We start from the raw sequence: 15,047 nt of genomic DNA on the forward strand, positions 1-15,047 counted from the left end.
AAACTTTAATTACAAACCCATGGTATATAAATATTAAGGATTAATCTGTTTCATATAAGATCACTCCTCATCTCTTTTCCTTAAAATTGAGCAGTAGCCATAAAAATGCCAATAATCCAGTAAAACAAAGAGCAAATAATAGCATTTGAAAAGTACTATGTTCTTACCAATCTACGCTCAATTTTCTTGCCTTCAGCAACTGGCTTTCAATCCAGTTTGGTCTTTGCTGTTCAATGCTTTGTATAATCTTCTGGGTCACTTGCTTAGGACCACTTTTCTGTTTTCCCATAATACTTTCTAAGCACACGCGAACTAAACCGAGTTTTTCTTTGCTCCATCTGTCAAGTGTTGCACCTGTTAAAAATTCTGCAGTATTTCCATCCTCAAATATCCGACATATAATTACAATCAAGTTCCAGACAAGCAGACCAGCTTTCTTCAATTCAGCAAAATTTCTTGACATTTTTCTCTCAGCCAGAAAAAAGAAGTATTTAACTGGGGGAGGCAAACATGCAATCACAGTAGGTAACTTGCTGATTACAATAGATACTGCTTGAGCTGCAAGCCTTGTGAAGCCTTAAAAATAGAAAGAAAAAATGATATGATTAACATTAACAGTATAGTTCTAACAGTTTCTGAATGTTGTGTGATAATTTCTAGCTTTCTTTTGTACTGAAAATGGGTAAAAAGCTTAGGTACTCAACACTGTAGTTTCACTTGTATTATGCTATCTGCACAAAAATCCCACAAAATTCAAACAACTACCTTAATTAAAAGCAGAAAATTTAAAATTTAGACTGTGACTCTCGGCAATTAGTCCTGCTGTGCACAGTTGTTACAGACTGATGAGAAAGACAGCACTCAGGTATTGTGAATGGTAAAAAGTTGTCTTCAAAATGATAGTACTTCTCCAACTTCACAGCTGAAGCATTGCGCTAAGTGTATCAGAACATTACATACATTTATAATCTCTAGTTTTTTACAAATTCCTTTCTATGTTTAAAATGACAAAAATTCAGTTTATCATCTTTCATATAAGCATCGACACTAGATAGCATTGCATTTTAAAGACCCAAGATAATAAAAGTAGCTATAAAAGTAACTACAGAGAAATTGAGCTGCTCAAAACCCAAGACATATATAAAATGAAAAATATAGCAAAAGCTGTCAAGATTTTAAAAAGCACCAATCTCCAAACAATTAAAAAAAACCCGGTGTCATTGCACCTGCATTCCAAATGCTTTTCTTTTATTAAAAAAAGAAACCATAACTGTTCTAGATATCACACATACAAATTTAAATCATCTTGAAGCCTAGACTCTTACCTCCCAGTTTGCATATCAGTTCACACATAGCAATTAGCCTAAAATAGCCACAGAAAAGTTCTAGACTAAAATGGGAGTGCAGTGAAGATGCATGAAAAAAAAGAATGGATTGATGCCCTGGCTTGGCCACAATCTACATACTCAAAACTCTGTGCCACAATATACTGCAGTATTGAAAATAATCAGGCAATATTTTATTGGCAAAAATTTATCATGAAATGTTTCTAAAAGTTAGCCTTCTGAACCATGACCTGAAATGACAGATGCAAATGACATAGACACTGTGGGCTATGAAAATACATACCAGAAATTAGCTTTATATCTAATCATCTTCAAAAGACCTCCTGTCCTATGGTTTCTTTCTTCCTTTACTGTTTCAACAATCAAGCAGCAGCATACTCCACAACAGTTTCAGTGTTTGTTTTAGTCAAGCATAAATTGCTGTGTTGTAAAGTTGGGGTGAATGACAGTCCCAAATAAAAAGATGATAATGAAAAGGAAAGCTGTTTACAGACATTGAGGCCAAAGTATAGGCATTATTCTTCACTTTGTTTTGGATCCCATCTGACTACTGCCAGATGCTGGAAACATATCCAGTACTATTATTAGCAATACTACAATACAGATTATTTTCAAAATCTTGTATGTATATGTATGGGTGTAAGCCTCAAGAAAGAATAACTGAATTTTAATGGAAAGTATTGAAAACACCCCAACCACCACAGGATATTTGGGAATAGTTTGCTCATTGTAAAGGTACAACACTCACAAAATTTAACTGCCCAGTTCTTGAGTAAATGAGTAAAGGACTTAAAAGTTCTTATGAGAAGCTTATAGGATGTATTGTATACACATATAAATATTATGTATAAATTTCACCTACATTTCCCAGATTCTTTTCTCTTCATTTCCCGAGGAGTGTAATTCCATTCCTTTGGAACAGTTTTCAGTAAACCTTCAGGAACTATTTGCTTGTGCTGGTATGTTCCATAGTTTTCAGTTGCCTCCCATGAATGCATCAAAGAAATTATTTGTTTCACTATACCCTTCACTGAATTAATCAAAGTCAACTTCAAGCATCTGATAACTTCTGGCTCCGACTCACAACTGGAAACTTCAGAAGGAAGAACTATTAACTATTCAGTAAGTGCTGTAAATCTGTTTCAGAAAGTGTTTTCAGAATTCTTATGGGAAAAAAAAATTACATTATGTCATAATATATTAGACCTATTTGTCTGTTATAAGTTAAGAAAGAGTATAATGCAAAACATATGGCATCTTGGTACCATTTTAATATAGTATTGACAAAAAAAAATATTTCCTTCATTCTCATTTCTCCACTGATATATTTACAAAAATTCTATTTAAGCTGATTGATGTCTTCCTTTTAATACAGAAAACATTAAGTACTTGTTAGGCATCAATGAGGCAAGCAGATACACCTTTTTTCAACTTTCTTGACTTGAAAGTATTAATGAAGTCGCATTTATTAGATTCCCAAACTGCTATACCACAGACAGTAAAGCAAAAGAAAGGTATTTTGGAAACAAAAATACATACAAATAATAGTTATCAACAGAAACACAGCATGTCATCAGAGATTGCATGTTCAAAACACACAATCCTAAATACAGTTATTGACATTACAAGTATCAATCTTCTCCACATTCTTAATACCACAGCAAACTGCAGTTTCTCCATTGTCATGGAGCTGCAATTGTCAGACAAGAGTGTTGCGGAGAATTTCAGAGAGATGTTTTGACATTTTAGATCTTTAGATCCTTTGCTCATACTTTTGCTTCCCTCTGCATTTTGCTGATCTAATCATGGTCTTTCTGGAAGCTTCCAAGCACCACTTCTCTGTTTTTTTTCCTCTTACATGTTAAACTTCTACTTTTTGCAAACCCATTTTTCTCTGAGAAGTATGGGAACACTTTTATCATTGTTTTCTATTTTGTGATGGTCATAATTCTATTTCCCCTCTTGCATTCTCCCATTTTCATCCTCTTCTTTTGAGCCCTCTGCTTTTAATCCATAACTTGCAATATCACCCTTCTAAACCTCACCTCTCTTTTCTGGTTGAAACCTGTTTTTCCTTGGAGATAGAATTAGTTGCTCTCCCCCCCAACAGAAAATTAAGAGGCTGAATGCCTGTTGACGATAGAAACTAAATGCTCATTGATTATTTCGCCCTCAGTATGAGAAGTGCTTCCTTCTCTTTTTCCACTCTTCTTCCATCCTTTCTTACTTTTAAATTGTGGCAAAGGCCTGGAGCTGTTGAATGCATAGAGGTGAAGAACCTCTACTGGTAGAGACCCACAAAAATATTCTGCAGCTAGTCTGCTGGTAAGACAAACACTTAAGGTCATCAGACTCCTTCTCAACAACACTGCTATGGAACCTCTGCATTCTTCAAAATTTTAACCACTCTTACCATGGCATGACTGCACAAAACCCTTCAATAATACTATAATTTTCAGGTAAGCTAACATACTTTCACCTGATTTATTATGCTAAAAATAATGCTCACTACATGTCTGAAAATGAACAACATTTAACATTAGATTTGAAACGCTTATTAATAAACTAATAAATGAATAAAAACCTGTCATATTGCATAAGCAGTTCCACAGCAGCTCTTTTTCCATGTAGGACTCAAAAGCAATGCCAAGAGATTTGGGTGATAAAGTGCAGTAAGACAATACTGTGAAGATTGTTTCAATCAGAGTAGGCTCTTTGTTATTTTCCTGTTCCAAGAGAGAACTTTGTTCACCACGATTTAATGCTTGATTACCTTCAAAATAAACAAAAATATAGTTTCAATAACTTGCAAGTAATTTAAGGTCTCAGTTATGGTAGCGTTATTCAAAATGAACTGCAAAGTGTATCTGAATAATATTTCAAACAATAACACAGATACTGGTATCTGAATTTTCTCTGCCTAATGACAGTTGACTGTCTTCCTGAATTATGTGTAGCCATTAAAAAAAGACTTAAGCATGTTTTCAAACTATGAAATACGCCTATTTAATTCAAAATGAAATTGCAATTGATTGTAATTGGAAATTTATTATTAACTGAAGATTAATCACTAGATTAATATCTAAACTGCAGAATCACAGTCAAAAATCTATTACTGCTTAACTCTTCCTTATATAACAGTCATATGAAACAATAAAATCCTATTTAGATATAAAAAATCAAGAAAAGTGGCAGCTCCATATTCCCCAAAGTGTGCTGGCTTTGATTAAACAGTTCCACAAAACAAAATCTCAGCACTGCTAAAATACAGATTCTAAAGACAAGTAGTGATTATCATAGAGTTGAGTGATATCTTCTTACAAATATTTACAAATATTTCTGACAATCATTGTAACACAATCTTCCATATAAGGATATGTTTAAAACTCCAGGAATCATGCAATTCAATGACTTTGATTTGTGCTAATGTTGAAGACCTGAGCTTCCCACCTGTTTGTGAAATATGTTTCCAAACGTGAGAACCAGAGCCACAACCTGTTAAATACTCTTACTTTAAACTTCTAGTTAAAACAGTCGTTTCTGTAAAAAGTATTTAGATAAAATTATACTATGAAATGTCATTGTTTTCTGCCAGCTAGGTTGTCTTTACCTTTAGCAACCTGTGGAGGAGAAAGATGGGAGTCTTCAAAATCTATGATAATGGAAAATCATTGCTTTCAACCCGTCTTTGACTTCATTAGAAGTCATTAGAAGACAGTACAATGAAGTACAAGAAAGTACAATGAAAGCACAAGAAGAAAGAATGACCCTCAAGAATTTGAAATAAAATTGTCAACTAAAAATTTTTAAAAAATCTCATTTTACTCTCTTCTGAATTCCTACAATCTAATTCATGCATTACTGTAAATCATTCAATCTAGGTAGCATGCAACCTTAGCAGAAACAGGATGTAGAAAGCTGAAAAACATGATCACTGAATTAATAACCAACAATATATGGGGTTTTTTCCCCAAGGCAGCAGACAGATCTTCAACAAGACAGGTTTTTAATCAGCTTTCTTTTTCCTATGAACTGAGTGAGCTGACATACATTGTTTTCAAATCCAGATGCTTCTAAGTGAAAAATCGAATGGATTCCACTTATTCACTCAAACCAGGGATATGTATGACAAAGAACTAACCATCAAAGCAGAAAAAGCAGTTCAAATGGTGAAATGAAAATCTTAAATGAACTTTGATTCTTTTACTGTAAGTATTTCTGAAATTAATTTAACCAAATTCTAGGGGGAGTTTTGCTAGGATTTCAAGTACTGTGTAAACTGCCTTTGAAGTACATGATGGGGAATTGGTTTGTTTAAAGGTGCTCATGACTTGAAATTAAGCCTAAATTTGGTTTATGACCATGCTGCAATGGAAAGTTCAAGTCACAATTTACTTATAACTTTTCAAATCAATTAGTGCTACCAAATATTTAGATAAAGAGAAAGGAGCATAAAAGAATTTTGTAGAAAGGGCTATAATACATCTTGTTATAATGACTGTATAATACAACTCTTGCGCTTTTAAGCAAAGGATCCACTGCTAAATCCACTGCATGAATCCACTACTAAATCATTCTGTGACTAAATATAACAAGGCATGTAATTATTCATCAGCTTTTTCTCGCTTTATCCTGAAGGAAATGTTGTCCTTGTTGTAAGAATACCCTGAAAGCTCAGGGTTAAAATCAGTTTTCTGATTGATAAGTGGGCATGGATCATAGAATCACAGAATCTTTTGGGTTAGAAGGGACCTTAAAACATAATGTAATTTGAAAAGTTTTGCTAGAAGATCAGTATAGCTGGTTAAATACTATGAATTAGGAGTCTACAGAAAGATACGTAGATTTCTCTTGCCTTAGATTGTTTCTTTTACATTTATTAGCTCACCTGTCATAACATTAAATATTCATATTAGTTTGAAGTCCAATGCAGCCTTCTTGTTAATGACTACATAGAACAGAATTTATATGACAGGTATTTACTTACTGCCCTGTGATGCTTCCCTCTATACATTTCTATTTTTTTCACTGACTGCATTCATATAGCAAAAGCTAATTTATGAAGGGAACCTAAGGCTCCCATAGTAGCTCAAAGGAGAAACTTCTACATTATTTTAGCAAGACATAGCATTCATACATAAATGTGGCTATATATTTATCTAGATACCTGCTAAAATAAAAAAATCAGCTATTTGTTATATCCATATAGCAAGATGTTCTATATGCACAAAAGATACAAAAACATATTAGAATGCTATTCTTTTTAATAAATATCTCTATAAGAAAATTATGTATCTATTGAATAATAGCTATGCCCTAACCATTCACAATGAATCATTCTTCCTTGGGATACTACCACGTATTTTAAAAGCATGACTTCAGAAAGGCAGAGTTACAAGTGCAATTTACCCATATTTCTTTCTTATTGATAGAAATACCACCCAGTAATTTGACAAGATTATCACTCATCCAGCACTTATCTGACTAGTCTAGCCATAAAATGAATCTTGCTGAATTCAGAAAATCCTGTTACTGACGCTAGACCTCACTCTCCCCAGTCAATCCATACACAACAGCCAAGATACAAATAATTATGCTGTCCTTTTTGACGAAAAGAGGTAGTCAAAACTCCAATCCATACATGGTGTTTCACTTAGGGAGAGGAATTGAAAATGGAACAAATTATTTCTGATTCTGGTCTTTAATTTGCAAGGAGCATGAAACTTTTGCTTTCTTTATTGAATTTAAAGGTCACATTACTCCTATCCTGAATAAAACCCAGATCTTAAACCTGCCTGTTTCAATGTAATATATTCCAAATAATAATAAGCCCTGTATTAACTGCTACCTGTGAATTAAATAAATACTAAATTTATGACAACTAAAATGGTCAACATGCCAAAAAAGCTTTAACAACGCTTCTATCATCAGCCCATAAATTATTAACTTACCAGCAAACTACTTCTGTAGGTATATATTTATATGACATCAATGCCACAGCATTTTAAATTCATTCAACTCCATTTAGAGTTTTTTTCTGCCTAAACAATTTATTTTCCACTATCTGAGAAGAAGCTTCTATTAAAGAATTTCTAAGTTACTGACTTCTGTAGAATCTATCTTATGGCCAACAGAAAAAACCCATTACTGTCAAAATAGCTCCAGTACTGATTTTATGGGATAGTATGCAGAAAGTATGGCATTCTGACAGCCAAAATTTGATAAGGCAATACTGAACCTAGTCCTATGGCCACTAGTGTTCCTTCATGTATTGGAGCTTTCCTTCTTAAAACTTACTCAGTCTAGAGCTCTACTAGAAGAGCTCTAGAAATCAGAAATTACTAAGACTTTGAAAAGCTAACGATTTGACCATGTATCACAGACACCAAGTCTATCACGCATGTAGACACTATCTTAACACTCTGTCAAGAAAAGGTAAGGTATTCACAGCAGGGGTCCACTACAGTCCAAATAGGAAATCCTATTTAGGTTTTTGGAAATTTCGTGTTTTCTCTAGCATATCACTGGAAAATCACCAGATGGGACAGGATATCTGTATTAAGGTCCCTTTTTAACTTATCTTCCAGCTACAAGTATACCACTTCAGTACATCCCTTTGGTTATGCAGGTACAGAATCCAATAATCTTTTCAAAAGGTCAGACGGACCTTTTGAGGAGGTGCCTCTAACCATTAGGCTACCATGACACAGACTGCTGTCATGAAGGGGCTAAGAAAACTTTCAGAGAGCCTTATACTGGATGATCCACAAATACGAGGAGAGATCTATCTCTGCACAAAGATATAAATTAGTCTGTGAGATTTACTTCTGTTCACTTCATGAGGGCGGGGTTACAGATCAACATCCGAGTTTTGTGACCAAAACCTGCAAGACTACTTTTCCCAAAATGGTGTGTGCTTGAGCCATGGAACTAGAACGGTTGCTAGTTTTTTCACTTATGTGTTAGACCACGACAGGATTATTAAATCCAAGGGGTGATTAGAAGAAAGTACAACGAAGTACAAAAAAGTACAATGAAAGTACAAGAAGAAAGAGCGACCCTCAAGAATTTGAAATAGAAGTGTCAAATTGTTACAGATGTTAACAATGCCAGAGTTTTGATGGAGCTGGTAATTCATGTAACGGATGTACATTTTCTTCTGTTATAACTCATTATTGCCACTAGTAGTTCAGTCAATGAGGCCAACTAGTGAAGTTACCACTTTTCACTGCACTTTTACCTTAACCCACAAAAAACCAGTGCTATTACTTTTATGTGTCTAAAATGCAATTTATTAAGTTTGATTAAAAATAAATTAGTACTTTAAATTTACCTTAAAATGACACATTATGGCAGCTAGAGAACTGTTTTAAAGCAGGCAAAGAAATTGAGTGGGGAAAAAAATCTTTCAGTTCTACAAATACATTTCCAAGTTCTCTTTCCAAAAAAAGGGGAATAAAGGACAGTCTTAGAAAACTCTTAATATCTAATAGTGTCTAGAAAGTTGTCTAATGGTCTACCACACAATTATATTTTCTTGGTGGATATCTTTCCTCTCCCAACCTTCTTATGTGTGCAAGGTAACTGATCTCTTTTTGAAGCAAATCACATTTATTTAGGTCCAATTTCAGATTTTCAGCCTTAGACTTATTACAGAATATTTGTAAATGTTAATATCAATTCTTATTTCAAACTTTTAGTGGGGCCCAGAATATCATCTAGGTAGAGATGTACAGACTAAACATTGTCTTCTAGTAGTCTTTCATATAGGTATTGTACAAGCCAAAAGCCAACAGCCTGGTCCTGCTGTGAATGCAGATTTCTTACTGTTTATCTCCACATGCCAATATTCACTTTAAGGTTGTGTGTAGAAAGACAAATTAAATTCTCTAACAACTGGAGTCTCAAGGTTTTATGGTAATGAATAAGATTATTTTGAAGATTAAAAAGCAATATATTGAATTTTCTGTTGTTCGTCATGAACTTGATACTACTATCTCTTCCTAAACAAATGTATGAGACCCAAAGACTGACTAGAAGGTCTAGAATGTGCCTTGCTGACAATTTCTCAATGACAATTTCTTAATGACCAGCGTCTTATCTGCTATTCATCAGTGGCCAGGTCTACTGTCTGCTGGGGTCCCTTTGACAAATATTAATCCTGTGTTGGGCCAGTACAACCCAACAAAGCTATAGCTGTTTGCTTTACTGTGCAAAGAAAACTTCTGATTCCTGGAAATAATGATTATCAAAATAGAAATCACAGACTGTTCCACTGGCATGATGTGTTTTTAGAGCAAATCTAGCAGAAATTCTCAGAACTCACATCCTTCACATTTTCATGTCAGCATCTGCTGGATTCAGCTGCTTATTTTATACAGATACCACTTCCTTTTTTTCCTCTATTATTTTTTGCTTATCAAAATAATCCATTTCCATTTCACATTCATGAATGATAAGGGAATATTGGCTTAAAAAAATATGCCATGTAAATTGCAAAATAGTTTATTTTGTCCAAAAATTAACATGGTACCAGCTGCCTTCACTGTTTCTTTCTAAGGTCTCTGCAAAGCCACAGCAGAGACCTTAAACCCTCTACTCACTCAAGAACGTCTTGAACAAAAAGTTGCTGGACATTGGGCCCATAGGAAAAAATCTTGAAGATTATATGGCACTATAATTTAACACACCTAGGTTATTTAGACTCACAGCTTGTTACAGAGGTCAAATGCGCAAATCAAAATTTTCAACCATTTTTTCAAAATTGCCTCTATGCAGTAGCTACGTGCACTGAAGACAAATAAATGGTTCAGTTCTGGGTAAGCTGATTTGTTACCTCTAGTGTTTTTTGATGCAATAACTTCGTATTTCCATATTTTAATTTTTATGTACATTTCATATATCATAATGCACAAAAAAATGACAAAAGTGCACTTTTTTTCATTTTCCTGTCCAGATAGCATATAATTATATACATGGAGTTTTAATAGCTTCAACAAATATGTTTTCCTTCTTATAATATTTAGCAGCATGAATCATCCACAAATAGCTTCTCTACAAATACTCTTTCTACTGAAACAACTTTGGCACTCCCAACAGTATTCTCTGCTATGATGGCGAATATACATTCCTTCTGAACCTGCTCGTGGTACAACCATGAGAACAATGGGACTACAATGACATTTAATGTGTTTGAATGATGTCCACTTTGAGCATCCTAAAGTGTAAAACAATACAGGAAAATTCATCAATACCTAAGATTTTTTGCCTTCTGGCCTGTTTTTAAAAGGAAAAGGAAAGACTGAATTCAAAAAATGTGAAAAGGCTTTTCCTTCTTAAAAAAATTCTTATGTAATTAAATACCAGGGAGTCTTATTACCACTAGGACAAATTGCTCAAAAACTATGGTATACTTAGCTGTATAGGAGAAGGAATAAATACATATTTTTTGCCTTTCAACAAATAACCCCAATGAAATTAATTTAGATGAGATGGATCATCACAGGTATTGACTTTACCTAAACTGGACGTTTATTCATGCCAATATTGAAGTTACATGAATAAAGCCTGTGTAAATAACACATTTTGTAATTCAGAGCCACATGGATTTCCCTAAAGCTTAAGAGGTTGGTCAGTCAATAGACTAATACATTCTATCACTTATTACTTGTAATAATTTAAACAGATAATAAAGCTCAATACTGGATAACACTAGGTTAAGACTATGACCCTGATCAAACATTTGTCAGCCTTTGTAAAAGATGACATGTGTTTGAGTAGGCAATTGTATGCACTGCAGCTCTCAATAAGATGTGTGACAGAAATGGAAGATGTTGTACTCGTGACAAGTATTAGACCATTTCAAAATAACAGAACTAAATCATATTATATACAGATAAATAGACAGATAAATACATATATAAATATAAATATAAACAATATTATGTGGAGCTAATAGTTTTTTGATAAATAGGAAGAATTCATTTGCCAAAAAAATAAAGAAACCAAGACTCTCATATTCCTGCAAAATTAAGACAAACAGGTGATTATACCATTAGCTATTCAACAATATGATTATTTGATCTGCAAACTACTAATGGAAAGATGTGATAAAGTTTGTTGCTTCAAACCCAATACTATGAGAATGCAAATAAAAATTTGTAAAAATATTCTTTTATTTATTCTACTTTCAAAACAGCATTTGTTACATATATATGTATGAATATATGCATTATATATTAATGCATTATATATGCATTAATATATAATGTATATATTAATACATATATATGTAATTCTAGAATTTTATAGCTACAAGCATATAATAATATCAACAAAACATCTAAGAAGCTTTCTACTGTTCAAATGTAGTTTTGAAAGTATTCTTTTAGACCACTGATGCACACTTTAAAAACCTGTGTACAGTAGTTGTGGTATCAAACCTCCGTAAAGTTCAAATTAATTTTGACTCATTTGTATTTATGATAGCAATCTATTTTATCAAATTGCAGTTTGCTTTGAAATTATTAATAAGTGGGTCATGTATTATGTAAATTCTCACTCAAAAAGTGATTACTTTTCTATCTTTTTACCCATTCAAGAAGTGTCCTACTGGTAAGTAAATGGGTACTTAACCCTGAAAATGGTTGTCAGCCTTCCGCCAGCATATAAGTTAAAAATTAATTTGTGTTTTTCACTGATAATCTTATAGGGATTGACAATATCCGTACTTACCTGAGCTTCTCAGCAAAATTTTCACTAAGAGACAGTCATGATGTAGCAATGTCTCCAAAAGCAAGTTCAAATTACAGTATGGCTGGGATAAGAGCAGCTTCAGCAGACCTTGGGCTGCCATTTCTCTGGCTGATGGAGTCCTTTTAAAATATAAGATAAAGACAGAAATAATATTAAAGTAAATTTATCTATGAAATAATACCCTCGAATTGCAGATGTAACACTAAGTCCCTAAGTGTCAACTCCTCCCAGATTACTCTGAAAATGCTTTCATGCTTCCTTACTTTAAGGCAGCTCAGAGAAAGAATTGCACTTAATTTCAATTAGTCAAAAGCAAATTGATATTTGTTAGTCTGTCACAGTTAAACCTGATACAAAGCAACTGTGTTTATCTCTTTCATGGAACAGTACTTATTTTGTTCTACCACGCAAAAAGGAAGGTTTTTTTCCCTGCAGTTGAATAAATTTAAGGGTATAATTTTTCAGATTATTATTGCAGCAATTGTTGAGTAAGAGATCTGCAGTGTCTCTCCTTGATGAAGTGTATAAAGTTCTTATGTAAAAGGAAGTGAAAATGCTCAAAGGGGTTGCAAAATACCACTTTAGGTTGAGCAATTCTTATGCGTCCTCAAAAATCCACAAGAAATATTAGACTGGTTTGGTTACTGCTTCACCAGCAGGGAGAAGTGAGAAAGCATAGTAAAAATTCCTTGGCTTTTAAAAATAGGCAAGTTTATTTTCTGTTTGTGATTTCCATGTTTGCAAAAATTGAAGTTTCCAAATACTACTCCAGGGCTTACTCTGAACACAGCCAGTGACCCAACACCAATTACAGTTACACAAGAAACAAACAAATCTGCCCTGCCAAATGTTTATCACCTATTGTATTCAGTATTTTCTTCTTGAAACATTTTTGAAAACAAGTTTGCAAAATTGAATTGTGGATATTTTTTTTTCTTTTAATGTGTAAGTTTTATTAATTTGAAAGTTCTTTTAAGATGAAATTTCAACTGATGTTTAGCCACTGTATTTACTTTTTTGGCTACAAGTTGATACAATAGCTGATAACACTGAAACTTTTACACCTCATAAACTTTTATGCACATGAATTTTACATCTATGATTTTAAGGACTTCATATGCATTGACTGGGCAGGTAAAAATATTACCTGCCAGTATGCAAAAAAACTACTTTCAGCCTCTGTTAAAACCTCCTTCATGGGGAGGTTTTCAATCTGACATTTTCTTGTCAGACCAGAGAAGTATTTATATGCCTCTGCTCAAACAATTTACATGCTTTTGGGACAGAACTAAAATGGGCTCATGTGGTAGTTCCACCAGAGGGGTACCTCTCCATTAAGTTGCAGGCTTTTACAACCTCTGACCAAGCCAAGTGTGCCACCTCCTAACTATGCTTGAATACACACATGAAAAAAAATAGATAACTGCACAAGTATTTCACTGTTAAATCAAAGCTGCTATTTATACAATATACTCAATACAAACCCCCAAGTCCTGGAAAAGTAAATGTCAGCTGATATACTCCTCTACTTTAATCCCTCACATGTCTATGTTTCCATTACCAGAAAAACCAATATGCCACGTATCTTGCAGGGCAGCCTTGAAGTCACCTAAGAAAACCATAGCACCATCTTCCAGCAGGGCCCTTACATCTCACCATTAAGACAGCACTCCACTGTAATATTAATTTTAGTAAAGGAACCTCAGCCTTTGCTCTTTTAACACTAAAGCAAAACCTCTAACTTCATAAACAATGTCTGTGCCAGGAAACCTTATGTACAGCTTTTGTGATTTCCATCTGGTACTTAATATATTTTGCTGACAGTGCAGCACTGACTCCACAATTATACGTGAATATTAGCACATACTGGATTCAAGCAATATTTATCAAAAATGCATACACATATACTTTTAGATCATGATAGAACTTGCAGTCGAAGTAAATTTGCCATATTTAAAATACATGCTGCATTCAGACATTAGGATTTTGCATTCTTAAAATAATTATCCTAATTTCTGTATGTTCAAGATTAGTCCTATATATGATCTAATGCACATATAATCTATATATAATCTAATCAGTAGTTAGTAATTAAAGTAAAAATTAAAACGGTTACCATATTCACACTAGAATTAATGCTATGGCTGAGAGCAAACTCAACTCTTCAGTAATTCAGTTAAAATATTCAGGCCAGTTTAATTTTTTTTCTCTTCTTTTAATGTCATCTTATCCTATCTAATAAGGTCACTCGTTGCCTTCAAACTAAAAGATAAGTGACAATTTGGGTCAATTAGATTTATGAAGAATAATATTTTAAATTCCTATAGATATAAATTATATTTTTAGAGTATCTGAATTGAAAAAAAAAATCTGTCTGTCATTGACCAGATGGGAAGTTATCGTGTTGTAATATACACCAGTTCTTGGCTCTTTAGGTATCTTGCAAATTGAAATGTACAATGGTGTGACTCAGTTAGAGGAAAAATAAAATATAGCAGACATTCCCTACAGCCATGAAGCTAGCACCAATAAATGCCCTGAGAAGTTTTGTAACGTGCATATGGAGAGACATATGTTCTCTCATCCTCATAGCTCAGTACTAGTGAAAATAAGACTAGCCTCATAGAAAGTGGCAAAAGGTGAAGTACATATAAATATCACACATATAAATGTCCTGTTCTGTACAGTAGAAGGAAAAAACTCCAACTCTGATTTGCAAATGCTATGATTATAAACCCCAAATGGTGCAAAGAATGAATCACAATTAGCTCTGAAGGAATCACAATTAGTAACTAACTAAATATATATGTATATATATATATATATATATATTATATATATATATATATATATATATATAATTATTATCACTAAATAAACTGCAATATAAATTATCAGTAATTATTTAGTTTGATTACCAACCATATTTTATTTTGGTTTCTATTC

At 33.4% G+C, this 15,047-nt stretch overlaps 1 protein-coding gene across 8 annotated transcripts in view; it reads right to left on the reverse strand.

Moving 5' to 3' along the window:
• Positions 1-15,047, reverse strand: part of KIAA0825 (KIAA0825 ortholog) — a 233,766-nt gene that overhangs the window by 119,921 nt on the left and 98,798 nt on the right. For 7 of the 8 annotated variants that reach the window (XR_003945874.2, XR_007780379.1, XR_003945873.2 and 4 more), the window contains 4 exons: positions 12,081-12,220; positions 3,931-4,119; positions 2,209-2,439; positions 168-576 (listed from right to left, as the gene is read on the reverse strand). Coding sequence is in view for 5 of the 8 variants with exons in the window: in XM_050986500.1 (XP_050842457.1) it covers positions 168-576; positions 2,209-2,439; positions 3,931-4,119; positions 12,081-12,220 (969 nt within the window). In the remaining 3 variants the exon portion in view is untranslated. The remainder of the gene's footprint in view (positions 1-167; positions 577-2,208; positions 2,440-3,930; positions 4,120-12,080; positions 12,221-15,047) is intronic. The other variant, XM_030237303.2, reaches the window with a different exon arrangement.

The sequence above is a fragment of the Serinus canaria genome, chromosome Z (genome assembly GCF_022539315.1).
Source record: "Serinus canaria isolate serCan28SL12 chromosome Z, serCan2020, whole genome shotgun sequence".
NCBI classification, from domain to species: Eukaryota; Metazoa; Chordata; class Aves; order Passeriformes; family Fringillidae; genus Serinus; species Serinus canaria.